Source organism: Rhinatrema bivittatum, chromosome 2 (genome assembly GCF_901001135.1).
Source record: "Rhinatrema bivittatum chromosome 2, aRhiBiv1.1, whole genome shotgun sequence".
Lineage (NCBI taxonomy): Eukaryota > Metazoa > Chordata > Amphibia > Gymnophiona > Rhinatrematidae > Rhinatrema > Rhinatrema bivittatum.
The window spans coordinates 29,614,400-29,636,223 of record NC_042616.1 but is presented as its reverse complement, the minus strand read 5'-3'; the positions used below and the strand labels follow the sequence as shown (position 1 = coordinate 29,636,223).

The 21,824-nt window shown below is 45.8% G+C and overlaps 3 protein-coding genes and 1 long non-coding RNA gene across 5 annotated transcripts in view; 3 read left to right on the top strand and 1 right to left on the bottom strand.

The window, feature by feature from the left end:
* The window catches only part of LOC115085865 (oocyte zinc finger protein XlCOF6-like), a 51,637-nt gene extending 47,454 nt beyond the window's left edge, over positions 1-4,183 (top strand). For both annotated transcript variants that reach the window (XM_029592386.1, XM_029592385.1), the window contains one exon: positions 1,680-4,183. In XM_029592386.1, coding sequence (XP_029448246.1) covers positions 1,680-3,763 — 2,084 coding nt within the window. In that variant the 3' untranslated portion in view covers positions 3,764-4,183. The remainder of the gene's footprint in view (positions 1-1,679) is intronic.
* Positions 1-21,824, bottom strand: part of LOC115085852 (oocyte zinc finger protein XlCOF6-like) — a 393,254-nt gene that overhangs the window by 193,576 nt on the left and 177,854 nt on the right. The gene's annotated exons all lie outside the window — the stretch shown is intronic.
* Positions 1-21,824, top strand: part of LOC115085891 — a 318,986-nt gene that overhangs the window by 253,955 nt on the left and 43,207 nt on the right. The gene's annotated exons all lie outside the window — the stretch shown is intronic.
* Positions 9,631-21,824, top strand: part of LOC115085879 (gastrula zinc finger protein XlCGF57.1-like) — a 33,361-nt gene continuing 21,167 nt past the window's right edge. Inside the window, exons 1-3 of the mRNA XM_029592414.1 lie at positions 9,631-9,807; positions 17,922-18,048; positions 21,150-21,269. Of these exons, the coding sequence (XP_029448274.1) occupies positions 9,784-9,807; positions 17,922-18,048; positions 21,150-21,269 (271 nt within the window). The 5' untranslated portion in view covers positions 9,631-9,783. The remainder of the gene's footprint in view (positions 9,808-17,921; positions 18,049-21,149; positions 21,270-21,824) is intronic.

Sequence of the window (21,824 nt, the reverse complement as noted above, 5' to 3'; positions counted from 1 at the left end):
TAGTCTCTCTCTTTTAGGGGCTTCTGGGGAACATCAGTCAGATCCTTCTCCTCTCCTGGTCTCGTTGATTTCAGAGCTCACCGCATGTCCCTGGGGGTGCGTGAGTGTTTGCTCTGTTTTTATGCTCTGAAGGGTTCGGCCCAGCTCTGTCTGATCTTTCCCTTCCTCGGTGAATCCATGACGGCCTTCATTTCCCTGCACTTCCCCAGCGCGAGGACAGACGCATCACGGCAGTGATTGAGCTCAGGGATAATGTCCAGTCCCTGCTTACAGCGGCTTCTGCTTCCTGTTACTCCTGCCCTGGGACTCTGCAGGGGTCAGGGATCAACTCTGTCCTGTTCTATATAGAACAAACTTTATTTATAGAGAAATAGAAAGCAGGGTACAATATTTCTTTCAGATTTAGATTTCTTTTCATTTATTTACTTATTTATTTGCTTTTATATATCGACATTCATTGGGGTATATCACATCGATTTACATGTTAACGCGGAGAATAGTAAGACTAAGGTGTCTTATTATTATATTGTAACGGAAGTATTTCAACAACTAATATAAATACATTTTAACAGTAAGCAACTCAAGAAATTATTACATTGTATAAAAAGAACATAGGAAACAGGGTGGAACTTAATTGTGGTACGCGGGCACAAGGGTAGCTCAAGGCATTTCATTCAGGTACTTTTGGCATTTCCCTGTCCACAGTCTAAGGGGCCTATTTACTAAAGGCTTTCTCCCATTTTGTGTCTACAAGAAATATGCTTAGTAAACAGGGCCCTCCGTTTGTAGCACTTAATGTTACAGCATTGGTTAAAATTGAAATAGGGAAAAAAAAACAACTTAAATGTAGTCTTTTATTGGCTTTCCAGAAGCTGCAGCTGATCCCGTCTTCTAGCGTTAGTTTCACAGAAAGAGCGTCACTCCTGTTCTTAATCCATTTTAAATTTCTTTTTCTGGAATGTTTGATTATATTTGTAATTACAAGTGCTTATCATAGCCTTGACTTCTGGCTGTCTCCTTCAGTGAAGCAGTCCCCAAGTGATATTCCTCATTCTGCTCTCAGAGCCTGACGTAGATTCATGTTTGGAAAATGATCTGCTTTAGGGGTCCGCATCGGGTTCTGGTACTGGAATGTAGAATATCACTTGGGGAATGTTTCATGGAGGGAGACAGCAAGACGTCCCAGCTTTGATATACACTTTTATTTAATGGTAAATATGACAAAAATGCCCCAAAAAAGTAATTTAAAATTAAGATGTGCTCACTGTTGTCCATTTTTGGTAAGGACTTTCAGGTGAGGTCAATGATTATAGAGAACCAAAGACTGCATTTGCATGATTAACAGTAGCTGTTTATAAAGACCTTCATTAATAATTTGAACTGAGTGCTGGACATCACAGGGCTATTTAAATAGCATTTGCTAATTTACAAAGTGGTTTTTATGTGGGAGTTACATAAAACAACATTCTGAGAATTGTATGCACCTGACGGTGTTGAGATGTTCAGTCCTCACCTTCATCCTCCTATGAGACCCAGCGAGGTGCTGTAGTTCATCCGAGAATGCTGCAGAAAGGAGGTGAATCAGCTGCTTTACACCCCTGTTCCCTCTGAGGTGGTTAATGCTGGAAAACCCTGACCGTTGTCATCAAGTAATGTCTGTCCTTTATTTTCTTATCCAGACATCGATGAGTCCAAGAGAAGACACAAGGAGACGCATCCTGAGGAACCCACTAAACATCTGGAAATGACTAAAACTCTATCAGAGGAAGATGGAGCGGATACCTGCCCATGTTGTGACTGGGAGGAAAACTGCTGGAATCAGTGCAAGGCAGAGGAAAAGCTGAGAAACCTGACAGGAGACTCCACTGAGAATGTGACTCCCTGTGAGCAAAGTACACAACATCTGAGAGAATATACTGGGTTGAGACCCCTTTCATGCAGTGAATGTGCAAGTAAAGAAATATTAAATGTTCACCAGAAGTTTCATACAGAAGAGAAAGCATTTCCAAGTTGTGAATGTAATAAAAGCTTAATTTACCCATTACAACTGACAGTGCCCCAGAAGATCCAATCAGGAGAAAAGCAATTTATAGGTACTGATTATAACATCTTCAATTGGAAATCAAAAATGAAAAGGCATCAAAGGATGCACACAGCAGACAAACCTTTCACTTGCACTGATTGTGATAAACGTTTCATTGGGAAAGCCGAACTGAAAATGCATACAAGAATACATGTGGGGGAGAAACCTTTCACATATATAGAATGTGATAAAAGCATTGGGCAGAAATCTTATCTGAAAAAACACCAAATGAACCACAAGGAAGAAAATTCCTTAACAAGTACTGAGTGTGATAAAAGTTTCTACAAAATATCAGAACTGAAAAGTCATAAAGGAATCCTTAGAGGAGAGAAACCATTTAGATGCACTGCATGTGATAAATGCTTTACTTGGAAATCAGAGCTGAAAAGACATGAAAGGATCCACACAGGAGAGAAACCATTTACATGTGCAAAGTGTGATAAAGGCTTTATTTGTAAATCGAAACTGAAACTGCATGAAAGGATCCACACAGGAGAGAAACCATTTACATGCATTGAATGTGATAAAAGCTTCAGTTGGAAATCAGAACTGAAAAGTCATAAAAGAATCCACACAGGAGAGAAACCATTTAGATGCATTGAGTGTGAGAAGAGCTTTAGTAGAAAATCAGATTTGAAAAGGCATGAAATGATTCATACAGGAGAGAAACCATTTTCATGCACTTTTTGTGATAAAAGCTTCCATTCGAAATCAGAACTGAAAAGACACGAAAGGATCCACTCAGGAGAGAAACCATTTACATGCACTGAGTGTGATAAAAGCTTCCTCTTTAAACGTAGTCTGGAAAGACATGAAAGGATCCACACTGGAGAGAAACAATTTATGTGCAGTGCATGTGATAAGAGGTTCCGTTTGAAATCAGAATTGAAAGGCCATGAAAGGAACCACGCAGGAGAGAAACAATTCACATGCTCCGAGTGTGATAAAAGCTTCAGTTTTAAACGTAATCTGGAAAGGCATGAAAGGATCCACACAGGAGAAAAACCATTTGCATGCTCTAAGTGTGATAAAAGCTTCCATATTAAATTCAATATGGAAATGCATGAAAGGATCCACACTGGAGCGAAACCATTTACATGCAATCAGTGTGATAAAAGCTTCAGTTTTAAATCCAACCTGAAAATACATGAAAGGATCCATACAGGAGTGAAACCATTTATATGCAATGAATGTGATAAAAGCTTTGTTTGGAAATCGGAATTAAAAAGGCATGAAAGTATCCACACTGGAGACAAACCATTTACATGTACTGTGTGTGATAAAAGCTTCATTTGGAAATCAGAACTGAAAAGGCATGAAATTATTCACACAGGAGAGAAACCATTTACATGCACTGAATGTGATAAAAGCTTCAGTTGGAAATCAGAACTGAAAAGGCACGAAAGGATTCACACCGGAGAGAAACCATTTTCATGTGCTGAGTGTCATAAAAGCTTCAACAGGAAATCAAACCTGAAAATGCATGAAAGGATACATAGAGGAGAGAAACCATTTACATGCAGTGAGTGTGATAAAAGCTTCAGATCAAAACTTAAACTGAAAATGCATGAAAGGATTCACACAGGAGAGAAACCATTTAAATGCAGCGAGTGTAATAAAAGCTTCATTTGGAAATCAGAACTGAAAAGGCATGAAAGTATCCATACAAAAGAGAATTAAATAGAGTAAGTGGAGCCCTCCAGAGCTCATTTCCTGCAAGGAAACAAATCAGCTGCCCACAGATTCCGGAAGAAAATGTCTAGTGTCTATTATTTGAATAAGTTGACTGCCATTCGACAGGAACATTTCCAGAAGTTATGGAAATCCTATGAACAATGGGTGAAGGGTAATCCTGCTCACTGTTTCAGGCTTATTATGTATCAAACTAGATGTCATTTTGGGAAAATATGGAAAATTCAGACATTTATACTTCTAATTGGAATAGGACATCCAGAGGGGTCTAGGGAGGGGGGGAACACTCTGTCAGATACAAATGTTTGGATACAATCCTGTTAGCAGTTCTGAGAATTTTGTGCCTGTGTGCACTTTGCGTTTATGTATCATTGACACACAAAACAATAAAACATTAAATGAAAAAAAGAATAAATAGAGTAAGTGTTTCTCACCAAGTCTTTCTAAGTTCCTTCACGTGATGACCCTGTGACAAAATATCTTTAACTAATGAAGTTGTAGCGATAAGGCAAATATGAAATCCCTGGTGCAGCTGTAGGCCATGGTGATGCTGTTCATGGACCCACGGCAGCAGCCGAGAAACCATAGAAGCTGATGAAAAAATTAGGAGGATTATCTACTACCAAGTGGACCTTTGAAGACAGAAAGGAGATGATGTACTGATATTTGTATGCCAGAAACTCCATTTTTACATCTAAGGGTACACATAGAGAGCCTGCCATAAAAATGTAAGCAAGAGCAATTATATGAAAGGCAAAGTTGCAAAAGGCAATGGATAACAATCTTAGATCGTTATTTGGCCAGGTCATAACACACAGGGGTCCACATTCAAAAGCATTTAGCCAGCTAAAATGAATATTTGGGCACTTATCCAGCTAAATTCTAGTCATCTAATAAGATAGCCAGCTAGAATTTAGCTTACTAATTTAGGGGTGTTCCAGGGGCATAACTGAGCGGAGTTGAGTTAGCTGGCCAAATACGATATTCAGAGTTAGCTGGATAATTCTGGTTGCGCCAAAGACCTGTCCTAAAGTTGGCAGCTATAGTTAAGCGGCCAACTTTATAATAGCCGACTTGTGAAGAAATAGTCCTACTCCCCTTCTTTAACCACCTTCAATCCCATACAGGGACAGAGAGCTCTGTGGGCAGGACACCAAGCAGAGCCTAGCTAGGATCAGGAGATCCCCCGCGTCTCTAGGAGGAGGAGCTCCTGAATACAGCTCTGGTGTGAGAACACCGCTGGAAGGTAGGCAGTCCACTAGCATTCAGTGCTGATCAATGTAAATAAAGTTTATTTGTTAAGCAGAGAAGCTAGAGTCGGCGTGGTTCCTGCCTCCAGCCTAAGGACGTTACTCAGCTATCCCACACGGCTAGATTCAGTAGTGCAGCTGCACTCTCTGGACTGTGACTGAACATGGACCTCATGAAGACTTTAGGGACAACCTCTTGAAACCATTGAAGGGTGAAGCTGAAAAAGAAGGAAAATGTGGCAGAAAGGAGAAAAGAGCCCAACGTAAAGGCGCCAAAGACCAGAACAAAACAGGCCAGGAAGAAGAGGAGAGAGGCACCCAAACAAATAAGGGCCACTGGTATAGGGTTGCCCAAGCAGCCAGAAGGGATGGGGAAGGCAACTGGTGGGGTGACTCTGGCCGATGATTAAAGAACACCACAGTAAAGATAACAAAGACTAAAGCAAAGCAAGCCAGGAAGAAGAGCGAGAAGGAGAAGAACAGGGCATCCAAACAAGTAAGGACCACAGAGGTTCCACAGCAGCCAGAGGAGGGGAGGGGGCGGTAACTGAGTGTCCCTGGGGGATGAGGTGCATTTTGGGGGGAAGTGGGAGCAAGCAAGATGAGGACAGAAAGAAAACAGGAGACCGGGGAGCTGGCAGTCGAGCTGCTGGTTTACATGGAGAGGGAGAGGGATCCTGGAGAGGGAAAGATTACCGATAGTAAATATAACACCCATAGTTAGGAGCGAGATAAATTACATTCATGGGACCATAATCCCTGTTAAGGAGCTATCCATTGATATTACAGATATAAATCAGATAAAATATTTTGCAGCAAAAATTATTTCCTAGCGTGTAGCAGATGGACTCAGGACCAATGGGTATAGTGCACTCCTGATAGCAGTTGGAGATGGATCAGATTTCAATCTGACGTCAGTACATATACCCCTGCAGGAAGTGCAGCTCTTCAGTATTCTCCATCTCCATAGCAGTTTGGGACTCTACGCACGCTCGCCCAGCGTTGGAGTAATTTACCAAATCAAGAAGAAATCTTACCTCTACAGACCAGCCCCACACTCCTGAGGGTCCCTTGGGTCCCTCCCCCAGTTGAGAATTCCCGAGGTGATTTCCATGGTCCCTCGGAGGTGAGCCTCGGCCCGGCGGCCGACCCTCGGCGGGGACCTAGCCCCCCCCACATTGGGTGAGGCAGAGAGGCAGCGGGTGCAACCTCGAGCGTGGCGGTGAAGGTATTTACCCTCTTCCCCCGCAGCCGGAGACCTCCCGGAACGAGACCGGGAAGCGCCGAGACCAGGTAAAGTAAAAAACGTTTTAAAAGTCTCCAGTCTCTGAAGCTCGAAGAGTCGCACAGGTCGCCGGCTGGTGCCAGTGCTACCGGGTTGATCAGCCCTAGCAGGGCCAGGCCCCGGTCAGATCCAAGGGTCCTCCCACGTGGACACCCTCCGAGGTAGTCGCCACCACCATCTTGACCTGTTTGCAGCCCTGTCTCCCGTCCTGACCCGTGTGCACAGAGGCGAGCCGTGCGCACAAATATCTTGTGCGCACATCGTCGCACGCCCAAGTGCCATGCGCACAAGCGACGCGCATAGCCACACGCTTACTATGCCGGGCGCATAAATTTGGACTGTGCGCACAATAGTGCGCGCGTCTCCCTGAGCGCGTACCAAACCTACGCACACAACTTCAACGCACCGGAGCACATAACTAAGCCACCCAGGCCCTGTATTTTATGCGCACAAGCCATGGCACCACCGGAGAAGAAGCTCAAGGCTCAGGGCCTTTGCCCAGCCTGCCACATAAGAGCTGCTCAGCACGAAGAGGCCGCGACTCTGTGTCTAGAGTGCGAGGAGGCCCTGGGGGATTCAGCCCATGGCCCTCCCCAGCCGATGCCGGGATCCAGTTTCTCGAACAGTACTCCGGACCTCGCATCCCCCAGCGAGAGCCTCCCTCAAACAGGGCTCCCCAGAGACACAGCGCCTCTTAATTTAGACCCAGCATCCATCTCCTGGGTGGAATTCTTCAAAGGTCTGCATACCTTCGTCCACATGCAGCAGGGGCCTCCGATAACAGGACCCTCTATGCCCAGAGAAGTGCCTCCACCTCCCAGGAGCCCCATCCTTGGGGACACGGATAACTCAGATGGCGATTCAGAACCCCTGGAGGAAGGGGAACTCCCCTCAGGGACTGAACCCCACCAAACCATGAGGCGTTTCTTCACCAAGGACAAGCTCCTAGACCTTGTCACACACAGCTTGAAAGAGCTCACTATCCCGGGCACAAGTGCCTTGGGGGACCCTAAGATGAATCCCCTCCTAGAGGGACTCCGTCAGACCTCCCGTCATTTCCCACTGTTACAAGCCGTCCAGCAGCTAATTGACTTGGAATGGGATGCCCTGGAGACCACGTTCAAAGGGGGGCGTGCCCTGGCAGCCATGTACCCTCTGAATCCTGCTGCCAAAGATCTCCTGGCATGTCCAAAAGTGGATGCCATGGTCTGTGCAGTCTCGAAGCGCACTACTATCCCGGTGGAGGGAGGAGCAGCACTCAAGGATGCCCAAGACAGTCGTCTGGAATCCATCCTCAAACAGTCCTTTGATGTCTCCGCTATGTCTTTACAGATCGCGGCCTGCTGTGCCGTGGTGACACATGCCTGCTCCTCACAGACCAGGAACAACAATCCTGAGGAGGCCCTCGCTACTGGCCGTCGCTGCTCCTCGTCGTCGTTCGTTGCCGCCGCCGCCGCTGCCACCCGACGCTACCATCGCCGCTGCCACCCGACGCCGCCATGTTGGTTTTTTTTTACGCTGGCTAAGACCGACGTCGGTCATTTATAAGGTAGATAATAAAAATTATTTAATATGGTAAAGAAATGAGGAAGATGGTACATCACTTTTAATAGAGAAAATGAAAATAAGACACAGAGTAAACAGAGAGTGCGAGGAAATTTAACCACAGTCACAAAGGTTGGAAAACTGCTGGGTCAGGGGAGGGGAGCTGGGGGGAGGCAGCCAGTATCTGCCCTTCTCCTCCAGTGCTGTGCTTACCAGGGTAAATTATTTACTTTTCTTTTAGGACAATGTGGGGGAAGGAAACTATGAGGTGAAAATCTAGTCATGGGACAGGGCAGGAGAGAAGACAGGGAGAGGAAGGGGAATGGGGAAAAGGGCAGGAGGGAAGTGGCAGTGGACAGGGGTGAAGGGGCTATGGGTGGAAGAGGTAGGTGGGAGGGGATGGGGATACAGAGGACAGACAGCACTCGGGAAGGGGCCAGCACTCGACAAGGGGGCCATGGGTGAGGGGAGGTGGGGCAGGAGTGAAGGCACGCAGGACGGGGACCTGGGTGAAAAGCAGAGCAGGAGGAAGAGATTGGGGGTTAAGGAGCAGGAGAGAGGGAGAGGGGAGGTGGGGGCAAGTGGAAGTCAGGAGGGAGAGGACATGGGGCAGAGGGGCCGAGGGCAGGAGAAATGGAGAGAGGGTAGCAATGGAAGGACAGGTACAGAGAAGGGGACACGGGGAAGAAGGGAAGGCTCTCAGGAAGGGGCCAAGAAGAGGGCACTGTATTCAACACGGGTCCATGGATGAGAGGGAGCAGGGCAGAAGACAAGGAGGCTTTCTTTTAAAAAAATGGTTCTGAATAATTCTGGTGTGCATCTCATTACTTATTTGTTATTATATTAATAACTTTTCCATCTATGGCATATACTGTAACTGTAACTAAAGAGAAAAACATGAGTGGGGGGGGCGGGCAGCAAAGTTTGAAGGATAAAAAGGGATCCACACTCCAAAACATGGTTGGGAACCCCCTGTTCTATGAAGATCGTCTCTTTGTGAGCTGTGAGAAAAGGGAGCTTCCACCCACATCACACCTGCTGCATCCTCCGTGATGTCATCGCCAACTGCAATGTAAAGAAAATCACTGGATTCACTCTGAAAACATCTTTAGAGTGGGTGAAAAGTATTTAGAATGGCGCTGCTTTCTGGCGACAGCAGTAGAGCCCGGAAATTTAAATTCGGATTGCCCAAAGCTTGGCGCAAAGTGGCAGGGGCGGTCATATCCATATCCCACAGGCACCGCTGCTGCTCGTGCACTCACTCAGTGAGTGCTCCCTTCCGGCCCTGGGCTAGTTGAAAGGGTGCCAGGGCATCGGCCACCCCACCCCCCTGCGTCCAGGTGTCGCTCTCTGAACTCACGAGGCCTCGCCCCTCACCCGGAAGCCTCTATAGGGCAGAGAAACGTCGCCCCTCCCCCCGCACAGGATTGGTCGATGGCAATGGGACGTCATCAGGAAGTCCCCAAGGGGGCGGGGTCTGCTGCCAGTCCCTGTGCAGTGAAAAGGACCCCGGGTGGAAACTTTAAAAATGTGAAAAGGGCGCCAGGTTTGTCCCTAAAGTTTAAAAAAAAAATGCAAGGCGTTCACTTTTCTAAAAAAAAAAAAATCGCCAACCGGCTGAAAAAGTCGCTAAATTCCGTGACAAACTCCCTAAATGGACTCAGTCTGCGTCCTCCGTGTAAACGTTCCCTCCTGTGTGAGGTCATCAGTCTGAGCCCTCAGGATAGGGCTGTCTCCCCCCCCCCCCCTACCTCCTGCTGTGCAATGTCATCGGTCTGCGCCGGGAGCTAGACTGCATATTTGCAGCTGCCCAAAGTCAGATTCAGGGTCCGGGGAACAAAAGACTCATCTACAGCTCTGATTCTCAGCTTTACTCTCCCCCTCCCTCATAACAGCAAGAGACAGAGATAGTTAAAGCAGAGAGGAAAATGCCTGCAGGAGCTTCTGCTCAGGTAGGAGATTACCCCCCTACTTTCTCTCCTCTCTGTAAGAGAAGAACATAAGAAATGCCAGGCTGGGTCAAAACAATGATTCGTGGAGTCCAGCATCCAGTTTTCAACAGGGGCCAGTCCAGGTCACCTGGAGGTATCTGGCAAATCCCAGTACGAAAGTCTGTTTATGTTGATCGCTGTAAGGAATAGATTTTGTCTTCTGCATCCCTTATTTATCTGGCTAATAAATATTTATGGGCCTATCCCACAATCTTTTCCCTTTCATCTCACTCCAGTCTCCCTCATTAATATTCTTCCTTTCCTTTTTTTGGTGCCTGCTCACTCTCCCCTCCTGCAGTTTAGCATTCTTCTCATTTTCTTCTCCAGCTTTACTTCCTCCCTGCTTTACTTGCCGCTGTTGTCAGCCTCTGTGGCCTCAACCACTTCAGCCAAAAACATGTGGCTTTGTTAATGTAAGTCACTGTGCCAAAAGTAGCGGGCAGGAGAGACTGGCGGCAGTAAGGACCATGTGTAGAAGTGATGGTGGAAGCTGGACGTGGGGGTTGCTACACAGAGCAGGTGACTGAGAGCAGCAGGAAGGAAAAGCATCTGCAGTAGTGGTGGGAACCCAAAGGGTAGGAGGTAGAACTTGGGACTGATGGTATTGGGATCAGTCACATGGCTACAGCATATGTGGAAGAAGCTATTACAGATTGACTTATTGGAAAAAGTGACACAGGGTGGGGAAGCACTCTAGGCCCTCTCTCTGTAGTACTGTACAGGACAGCTGTGGACGACTTCTTATATCCAGACATTCCACAAGCAACTAAAATCAAATTTATATAACCAGGCATTTTCGAGCACTGGGGACAACTGTGGATCATTCCTTTGTACTCAGATGGTTTGCAAGCAAACACATTTATTTATAGTCATTTGAGATCCCTGTAGATTTTTAAGGATAGTTTTAGTGTACTGTGATATTTTATTTTATTGAGATGCTTGTGCTTATGATGGAATTTTGTTTTAATTTTTTTGAAACTCTTTATTTAACAGACAAAACACACAGCCAAGCTCATACAGGATAACCATAAATTACAGCAGGCCTGTTTATTATCAGTTTTTAGGTTGTTTTAATTGATGATTGTTTTCTTTTATGATTATGTATGTTTTTTATTCCCCGCCTTGAACTTTTTTTTTTGAGGGGTGGCTAAGAAATGCTATGAAATAAATAAATAAGAAAATGATACAGAAACAGCAGCACACAGACCCCCCCCCCCAAATGAGGATCAAGCCATTTCATCTGCTATGGGTAGAAATTGAACTTTAAGCCATGCAGTATATTAAACTGTTATGTATATACTCCCAGAATTTCACCCTGACTTTTCATAATTATCTTCTCATAACTGGCCTCAAACTGTGAAGAGTGTGAGAAATAAATGTTTTATTATTATTATTATTATTATTATGAAGGGGGTATTAAGCAGGCAAGAGAATGGGGTGGAAGCCGTCTGACCAGCTTCCCATGCACAAAGATAAAACAGGGAACTGCTAAATGGAAGGGCAACAGGATCAATGAGTGCTGCGACAGGTTTTGATTTTTTGGTAGGGCTTTTTTGTTTTGTTTTTTTGTTTTTATCAGTTTCTGTCTTTAGTTAGTGTTGTTAATGTGTTGTGTTTTTCTCTTTTTACTTTTTATATTTATTAAATTTTGCAGTTTAACAAAGAATAAACTTTGCACAGAAACAAGGGAATAATAAGTTGTCGAAGAAACAATAGAAGAAAAATCAAGTCTATCTTATCATTTAGTCCACAAAACAAGAAGAAACAATGGGGGGGGGGGGGGGAACAGAGGAGAAATAAGGAATTTAAAATAAAAAAAGAAAACAGTTTTAACGTGATACAATTCCTGTAACTGTTGAACCTAGTCGTTCTAATTAACTGACTCCGCTAATGGACCTGAGGTCATGGTAGCTTTCCTTGAGTTAACAGACGCAATCGCTCTGGGGCAAAAAAAAAAAAAATAAAGCTATCACCATGCAATTTAACATAACGTTTACAAGGGCGTCTTAATATAAAAAGTGATCCTAATGCGAAAAACCCAGAAAGCCCTTTCTTCTCTCTGGAGTGGCTCAAGAGAGATCAGGAAAGATCGGAACTCCAGAGCCCATAAGTGAAACACTTCTATTCTGGAAAAAGCTTTTCATAACAAAACTGAGGTTGGATTCTGAAACAAAAAAAAGGATACCAGTAAAGTAGATCTTTCAAAAGTTTGAAAATTAGAAGATTCTAGGAAAGCAGTAAGATCTAAGGTCTCTGCTTGCATCTGCCTACGCCCAGAAGGCAAAACCCCCCCCCCCAAAAAAAACCCCAGACTTTATTCAAGGCAGGAACAGTCTCTGGAGAAATCTTCAAAGAAATAATTTATTTATTTATTTATTGAGTTTTGTATACCGTCATTCGGTAGAGCCATCATAACGGTTTACAGATTATGTATTTATCTTAGCAGTTGAGCAACGGTAAAACTATGTGAACATTATATGTTTTCTTAGCAGTTGTGTAACAGTAAAACAATGTGAACATTTTCAGATATAAAACAAATCAAGTCCAGACAGCATTAATAGGTTGGATGGAGGTTCAGGGTGGAGAGCAGGTGGCAAGAGGTTTATAGATGCGAGTTCAGTTGAGAGTTGGGATGATCAGATGTTTGAGGGTCAGTGTAGACTTTGCGGAACATTAATGTTTTTAGATCTTTTTTGAAAGTTTTTAGGTCGTGTTGGGTTCTCAGGAATTTAGGTAGGGTGTTCCAAAGATTAGGTGAGGCAATTGAAAAGGCTCTCTCTCTTGTGGTTCTCAGATGCGCATCTTTGATAGGGGGAATGTTTAGGTAACCTGAGTTATTAGAGCGTAGGTTTCTTGGAGGATTTTGAGGAATTATGTTAATTATAATAATTAATTAAATTAAATTAATTAAAATAATGCGTTAATGTTCCTCTAGGGGGTTCACCAGTCGCCCTAGGAAAATTAAGAAACCTTAAATTCAGGGGACATAGTCTATTTCCCACAAATCCCACCTTCGTGTGGAGAGTACAGTGCTCCTTGCACTGTTTTCATTGAGGCAGTGTCTTGCTCTGTAGGAAATCTCCCAGTTCTTGCTAACAAAGACAAGCAGCTAAGATGGGACCCCCTGACGTCAGTAAACATGGACGTTGGCCTAGTTGTGCTATGCGCAGCAAAATGCAGGGAAAAATAGACATGGCCTGTTCTGCCATGGGCAGCCCAAAGGAAAAACTCTGTAGTGTTGTGTAACCAAGCTGAAGAATTTATTAGCCTTGCTAGCCGAGCTGGCACCAAAATGGAGCCAAAAGAAACATCAGCACAGATGTGTGGGAATCGGTGCTGCAGTAATATCAGGGCCGCTCTTTATGGTCCTAAGTGTCTGTCTGGGATCAGAGCTTATCAGAGCTCTGTCAAATGGGAACAACTGTCATTCCTCAGAACTGACCGCTCCTTGAACTCCAGAGGACAAACAAAGAAATTGGTAAATAGCCCAGGAAGCTCTGCTAATTAAAAGCCTTAATTATGCACTCACCTGACTATGCGTGAGCTGCTGAATTATGCATAGGTGGGCCCTTTTCAAGGGGCCAGCTAACAGCTCTCTTGGTCAGCCATCGTTACCCATCTGAGGAGAAGGTGGTGACCCGGGCTGTGGCTTTCCACCCCTGCTCTGCCCCCGGGCCAAGGTGACTTGCAGAGAGAAAGTCTAAGAGACTTGAGAGTTGAACAGTCTGTTGCTTTGGTGGCCGTGACTGTCCTCGCTGCCTCTGTGCTGGAGAGCGGTGAAGGGAGGTGCCTCCCCCAACCAGCCCAAGAACGTAAGCTACTGCCTGTTCCCTGGTAAGAATCTGGCTCATTTCCTACTCCAGGGCTTAAAAAAGTAGAGCTTACGTGCGTTCAGAAGTAAGTCTGTCCTAAAGAGAGGTGAGACCAGCAGAAATTAAGGGTCATTTGATAAGTGCTGGATGTCAAATCTGCTTTCGTAACTAATGTTTTTCTTATTGCCTGTTGTTTCTCCAATTGCCTGTGTGTTTCCTGATGCAAAGTGTTAAGCTTAGCCTTGTGTAATTTTTGGAGTAAAGGAGGTTTGTTTTGTTCAGCAGTTTGGCTAATTTTCTAACAACGAACAGGTTGGAAAACAGCATGGAAAATCTCTCCTGGGGTCGCGTTTGCGTGCTTTCACAAGTGGAAATATGAGTAGCTAGGAGAGTAGAAGCAGCATGAACCTTAGCAGAGCAGTTAATACAAGCCATACCAATAGATGCCACAGGATCCCATAATGCATGCAATGTGACCACCCGAGGCTTTGAAGGAATCAAAATTGCTGCAGAGAAATGCAAGGAAGATTGAGCCTCACCACTTAGCCTTTCAGATGACCCGAGCAAGGCCGCAGTTGGACTGTTGGCAATGTCCCCTTCAGATAGCAAACCGGCGTTGGCCGCTTCTAACCTGGAGGCTCTCCTTGATGCGGAGCTCTCGGTGACGCTGCAGCCCCCCTGGGTAAGGTCACACTGAGTCGGCGGTGGACGAACGTCAAGGGGGTCTGAGGGGAAACCTCTTCCCAAGCCAAGGCTGCCTCTCCTCTGCTAGCCCCCCCCTCCAGTGTCACAGGAACCACGAACCCGGAGATAGAGCACTGTCTGGAGTCCAAAGAAGGCCCCGAGGGTTAAGCCTTTCCTTTCTGGAGACATGATCTGGTAGGAAACCTTTCAAACGAACATTTGAAGCCGCCAGCCGGTCCGTGGCACGTTCATGCCGCCATCTTGCCTCCTCTCCCCCGGGTATTTCCTTTTTTTTTTGTGGTTGGTTTCAGACGCTTTACAGCGTTACTGTGTAGGTCCTTGGGGTTTGCAGATGGTAAGTGCGGGAGGTGTTTAGATAACGTGGTATTATGGGGGTTGTTACCACCTTGGATTCTTTGTGTGATGGTCACCGCCTCTGGTTCCCCTGCGGCAGCCTCATGGGAGAGGTGAAACATGGGCCTGAGTCGGGTTGATATGTGAGGATGCTCCCAGATTGTTTTAAGCCACCTGTTCCCCCCCTCGTTTCCTGAGACTGGTTGAACAGGATCGCTTGGAGGTCCCAGGTATAACGGCTGCTCGTCTATAAGAAACACAACACCGGGCTCTTTCAACAGCTGGACCAGTAATCTGGAATAAATTGCCAAAAAAATCTTAGAGCACTGACTGACTATGAGTTGTTTCGGAAGAAAGCGAAAGCTTTGGTTTTCAAGAAGCAGTTAATAATATTGTAACTGGAAGATAGCATGCGGATTTGATGAGCGGTAAGCAGAGCATGATAAGAAAGTGTCTATGTTAAATGTAAATTTTAGCGTTGTATTCAGCTTTGCATGTTTTTTTTATCACTGTGGGCGGATTACAAATATTTTAAGTAAAATAAATGCGTTGTGTCACGCTGGAGGTTCCATCTGTTGACCCCTCCCGGTGGTGGACGCCCCTCTTCATGACAGCCGTTAAGAAGCAGATTTCGAAGAGCACTCGGAGTACATGGAGAACTTAAGCAGCACTGAGGCATTGAAACTCTCTCCAAATTTCCTACAAAAAGAAGAGCTAATTATATTTTGGGATACTTGGGGTGGTATATGGGTGACGGGCAGCGGGGTAGGACAGCTATGGTGATGCCTCAGGGCTGGGTAGGAGAGGAGGGGGTTGAGAGTGAGGCTGAAGGGAGGGGGAGACTGGGACATTTTTAATGAAAAAAAAAAAGATATTTCAGGTGTTCGTTCTGTGACGTTTTTCTGCGTTTATACTTGAATAAGAAATTAATGTAAAAAAAAGCGCATTCATTTGATTACCACTGGGGGGTGCTGTTGTATTCTTTGGACGTCAAGGTGATTATAACATGCCGCGCGCAGGTTATAAAATCCAGGGTCGGCGCGCGCAAGGGGGTGCACAATTGTGCAACTTGCGTGCGCCGAGCCGCGCAGGCTGCCTCCATTCCCTCCGAGGCCGCTCCGAAATCGGAGCGGCCTCGGAGGGAACTTTTCAACCGCTCCCCAGCCCTAACTAAATCCCCCTGCCTACCTTTGTTTCAAACGTTACGCCTGCCGGCGCACAAACCTCCAGCACGGCCGCAGTGCCGGAGGACTCGGGAACGCCCCCGGGGGCGCCCCGGGGTTTGCCTATGCAAGATAGGCTCGGCGCGCGCAGGGGCAGCTTTTCGGGGGTTACGCACATCTCCCTTTGAAAATCTACCCCTATATTCTTTCAGTTTCTTCAGGGTGTGGATTGAACCAGTCTCTGGGAGTAATTGTGGTTGGTTTTTTTTGTTTTTAAAACCTCTGTTCTTCAGGGGTGGTTGCTTCGATGGTTTTTAATGGGGTTTTTAGACGATGTATGGTTTGTATTTTTATTTGAATATTTGTAATGTATTTATAATCAGCTTTGCAGGATTATTTTGTGGCTGTGCATCTGCTGTGTTCTTGATGTGCAAAGAGCTTCATTGTAAGCCTTACAATTTTATTTCATGGTAGACGCTGGATTTATGTTCGTGAAAGGGTTTATGGTACCGTTGATTCTAAAGAAACACTGCAACAGTTAGTAACTTGAGACTTTTAATTATAGAAAGACAGAGACAAAGACAGAAAAGGAGGGGGAGGAACAAATTATTTTGTTCCCCGGAGTGGCACAGGGTTACAGCAGTTCTGTGGACACCTCGCTACTCATTTATCCAGCAATATACATACACTTTATATAGTCTTTATACTGACCAATCAGAGCACATTCAAAGTGTCATTTCTAGATGGAGAAGGTACAGAGAAGGGCTACCAAAATGATAAAGGGAATGGAACAACTCCCCTATGAGGAAAGACTAAAGAGGTTAGGACTTTTCAGCTTGGAGAAGAGACGGCTGAGGGGGGATATGATAGTGGTGTTTAAAATCATGAGAGGTCTAGAACGGGTAGATGTGAATCGGTTATTTACTCTTTCAGATAGTAGAAAGACTAGGGGGCACTCCATGAAGTTAGCATGTGGCACATTTAAAACTAATTGGAGAAAGTTCTTTTTTACTCAACGCACAATTAAACTCTGGAATTTGTTGCCAGAGGATGTGGTTAGTGCAGTTAGTATAGCTGTGTTTAAAAAAGGATTGGATAAGTTCATGGAGGAGAAGTCCATTACCTGCTATTAAGTTCACTTAGAGAATAGCCACTGCCATTAGCAATGGTTACATGGAATAGACTTAGTTTTTGGGTACTTGCCAGGTTCTTATGGCCTGGATTGGCCACTGTTGGAAACAGGATGCTGGGCTTGAAGGACCCTTGGTCTGATCCAGTATGGCATTTTCTTATTTTCTTATGTTCTTATAGTACATTTGATTTGAGAGTGTATTAGACCAATCAGCAAATGGGTCTGGGGTGTTGGCTGGCTGCATTCCAGCACGTAGGCAGAGTCCTCTGTTTTCTTAGTCTCTTGAATACAGCAGAGATGAGGAACTTCAGAAAGTCAGTGCGTAATACAACATATAGTACATTTTTAGAATTCTGTTTATACGGAAGGCTTGGACATCTTATTTTGAATGTGCCATATTCATATGTTGTGTGGATTGACCATATTTGATTACTCGGGCCCTATTATTTCTCTGGAGTTTTGAAGTGCTGGGTGGTGTGGTTTGTTATCGTCAGACAGCTTTTCATATCATATTAGGCATGAGACACTGCAATCCTGCCCTCTCTGTACAAACACTGCTGCAGCTTTCTAACCTGGGACAGCGCAGAGTCAGCCCTGACTTTATTGGGACCCCGAGCAGACCTGGAGAACAAAAAGGACCCTCCCGAGTGTAAGGAGAGAGATCAGGAGTCCTTCAAAGAAAAATTTGGTGGCCCAGGTTCTGGGTGTAACTGGTTTCCAGTTGGTGTAGTCCTGCTCTGGGACCGTGAATTATTTACCCCCCAAAAATTCTTCCCTCTGCCCTGCTGAGCCCAGAACTTCGAGGTCTCCTGAAACATAAATCTGCTATGGGGCTGTGAATTATTTACATCCAGAAATTTCTCCCCCTGCCCAGTCCCTCCGGATGGCTACGATGAGAAAGGTGCTGAGTGTTTCCCATTTTGGTTTCAGGTCCCAGTGACCTTTGAGGACGTCGCTGTCTCTTTCTCCCAGGAGGAGTGGGGGTATTTAGAAGAATGGCAGAAGGAGCTTTACAAGGAGGTGATGAAGGAGAATTACCAGACCCTCAGATCACTGGGTAAGGAAGGACTTCAAGAAATTCATATCTGGGAGACCTCAGAATATTTCATTATTAAGTGAAATTGGGTCGTCTGCTCACTGAGTCAGATGGGGCTGGGGATACTGTATTGGCAGGGTTCATAGCCCTTGGGAGTCGTGCTCAGGGGTGACATCCAGCGGCTGGATTCAGGATCCATGAGTGCAGGGTGATAGAGGGAGCCCTGGTATCTGCCCCAGCCCAGGAACATCAATGCAATGACCAGACTAATAATTTGGGAGAGGCGGGGGAGATATTCCTGGGTAGTTAGGAATGAAGAGTCATGGCACCAGACCAATCCTGGTTCTAATTGAAAGTATTTCTTAGTAATTGTAGTGAGGAAGAGGAGGGGGAGGGGAGGTGGGGGAGGAGGTGGGAGAGGAGTGTAACAGGATAGAAAGGGAAAGTATTTCTTAGTAATTGTAGTGAGGAAGAGGAGGGGATGGGGATAAATGAGGGAGGGGAGGTGGGAGAGGAGTGTAACAGGATAGAAAGGGAAAGTATTTCTTAGTAATTGTAGTGAGGAAGAGGAGGGGATGGGGATAAATGAGGGAGAGGAGGTGGGAGAGGAGTGTAACAGGATAGAAAGGGAAAGTATTTCTTAGTAATTGTAGTGAGGAAGAGGAGGGGATGGGGATAAATGAGGGAGAGGAGGTGGGAGAGGAGTGTAACAGGATAGAAAGGGAAGTATTTCTTAGTAATTGTAGTGAGGAAGAGGAGGGGATGGGGATAATGAGGGAGAGGAGGTGGGAGAGGAGTGTAACAGGATAGAAAGGGAAAGTATTTCTTAGTAATTGTAGTGAGGAAGAGGAGGGGATGGGGATAAATGAGGGAGGGGAGGTGGGAGAGGAGTGTAACAGGATAGAAAGGGAAAGTATTCTTAGTAATTGTAGTGAGGAAGAGGAGGGGATGGGGATAAATGAGGGAGAGGAGGTGGGAGAGGAGTGTAACAGGATAGAAAGGGAAAGTATTTCTTAGTAATTGTAGTGAGGAAGAGGAGGGGGATGGAGATAAATGTGGGAGAGGAGGTGGGAGAGGAGTGTAACAGGATAGAAAGGGAAAGTATTTCTTAGTAATTGTAGTGAGGAAGAGGAGGGGATGGGGATAAATGAGGGAGGGGAGGTGGGGGAGGAGTGTAACAGGATAGAAAGGGAAAGTATTTCTTAGTAATTGTAGTGAGGAAGAGGAGGGGATGGGGATAAATGAGGGAGGGGAGGTGGGAGAGGAGTGTAACAGGATAGAAAGGGAAAGTATTTCTTAGTAATTGTAGTGAGGAAGAGGAGGGGGATGGGGATAAATGAGGGAGGGGAGGTGGGGGAGGAGTGTAACAGGATAGAAAGGGAAAGTATTTCTTAGTAATTGTAGTGAGGAAGAGGAGGGGATGGGGATAAATGAGGGAGGGGAGGTGGGGGAGGAGTGAAACAGGATAGAAAGGGGAAAGTATTTCTTAGTAATTGTAGTGAGGAAGAGGAGGGGATGGGGATAAATGAGGGAGGGGAGGTGGGAGAGGAGTGTAACAGGATAGAAAGGGAAAGTATTTCTTAGTAATTGTAGTGAGGAAAGGATGGGGATAAATGAGGGAGGGGAGGTGGGAGAGGAGTGTAACAGGATAGAAAGGGAAAGTATTTCTTAGTAATTGTAGTGAGGATGAGGAGGGGATGGTGATAAATGAGTGAGGGGAGGTGGGAGAGGAGTGTAACAGGATAGAAAGGGAAAGTATTTCTTAGTAATTGTAGTGAGGAAGAGGAGGGGGATGGGGATAAATGAGGGAGAGGAGGTGGGAGAGGAGTGTAACAGGGATAGAAAGGGAAAGTATTTCTTAGTAATTGTAGTGAGGAAGAGGCAGGGGATGGGGATAAATGAGGGAGGGGAGGTGGGAGAGGAGTGTAACAGGATAGAAAGGGAAAGTATTTCTTAGTAATTGCAGTGAGGAAGAGGAGGGGGATGGGGATAAATGAGGGAGGGGAGGTGGGGGAGGAGTGTAACAGGATAGAAAGGGAAAGTATTTTCTTAGTAATTGTAGTGAGGAAGAGGAGGGGGATAAATGAGGGAGGGGAGGTGGGAGAGGAGTGTAAGAGGATAGAAAGGGAAAGTATTTCTTAGTAATTGTAGTGAGGAAGAGGGGGATGGGGATAAATGAGGGAGGGGAGGTGGGAGAGGAGTGTAACAGGATAGAAAGGGAAAGTATTTCTTAGTAATTGTAGTGAGGAAGAGGAGGGGATGGGATAAATGAGGGAGAGGAGGTGGGAGAGGAGTGTAACAGGATAGAAAGGGAAAGTATTTCTTAGTGATTGTAGTGAGGAAGAGGAGGGGATGGGGATAAATGAGGGAGGGGAGGTGGGAGAGGAGTGTAACAGGATAGAAAGGGAAAGTATTTCTTAGTAATTGTAGTGATGAAGGGATGGGGATAAATGAGGGAGGGGAGGTGGGAGAGGAGTGTAACAGGATAGAAAGGGAAAGTATTTCTTAGTAATTGTAGTGAGGAAGAGGAAATGAAGAGATGAGTTTGTGATGCAGAGGTTGGAAGGCAGAGAAACAGACTCCTGAGATTTGAGGACGGTTCCAAGACACTGATTTTATTTATAAGGTCTGTAGTAAACCTGACCCAGAGAGAGCTCAGACCTGTATCAGTCCTGGAGGAGATTGGACCCTCTGTGGGCCTTGATCCCTTTTATTAGGCTGGGATAAGAATCATCCACAGATGAAGTTGGTGCCTGAGCTCTGAGACCCCGCAGGTCCCTTCTTCATGGGGGAGCACAGAGAGTCCAGGGGAATCCTGAACCCAGTGGGATTGTTGTGAGGCTGAAGGGCTGTAAATCTGCCATCAGGACACGCTTAGTTTATGTTTGTGCCCTGCACTGTACTCATACATGTTCTGAGGGGGATACGGAGAAACATTCTTTATTCCCCCACCTCTGTACCTATAGAAAACGTCCCATTCTGGGGCCCTGGTGCAGCCCACAAGGTATCTGAATGTCTCTGTCCAATATATCTTTCCCTTCAGTGCAATCCTCCTGCAGAAAATGAGCAGTGATATTATACTGAGTGACTGTGAGAAACCTAATGCAGTGCTCTTACCCCAGGAACAGGCTCCCCGACCCTCACCCCTGAGATTATATCCCACATTGAACGAGGGGAAGAGCCGTACATCAGGGATGAGCCGGGATCAGAGGAAGGAGGAACTGGGAAAAGCAGCTGCTCAGGTGAGTGCAGGAATAAGAGGGAGCGGGGTCAAACTGCTGAGCTGGAGAGTGGAGGTGCAGAGACCTCTTCACAAGCTCCTCTGAGATACCTTTTTTTTTCCGTCGATAAGGAGGCTGAATTAGCCGTGCATTCTCCTTTCTGGGCGACGTCATCCGGTGGCACGGGGCGGAGCGGACATTTGCTCTCCGCTCCGCATGCGTGGCTGTTCCCATACGTTCCTGCAGTTCTCCTCAGTTTCTTTTTTTTTTCCCAGGCTTCACACGATTGTCTGGGAACGTGTCTTCTTATCTTCTCCTCGTATCTCGTTCACCGTCACAAAAGCGAACCCCAAAGCAGCACTTTTCAATGCTATAATGTCCAGAGCGATGCTAGAATTCAAACACTGCCAGGGTGGTCATATCATGTCCCTCACCGACGAACATAACCGCTGTTACATCTGTCTGGGGCTGGACCACGACCGATCTTCTTGCTGTGACTGCGGACGGATGCCCCCACACGCTCGACGACATCAGCGGGGGGGTGCAGAAAAAGCAACATTGAGGGAGGAGGGCTGG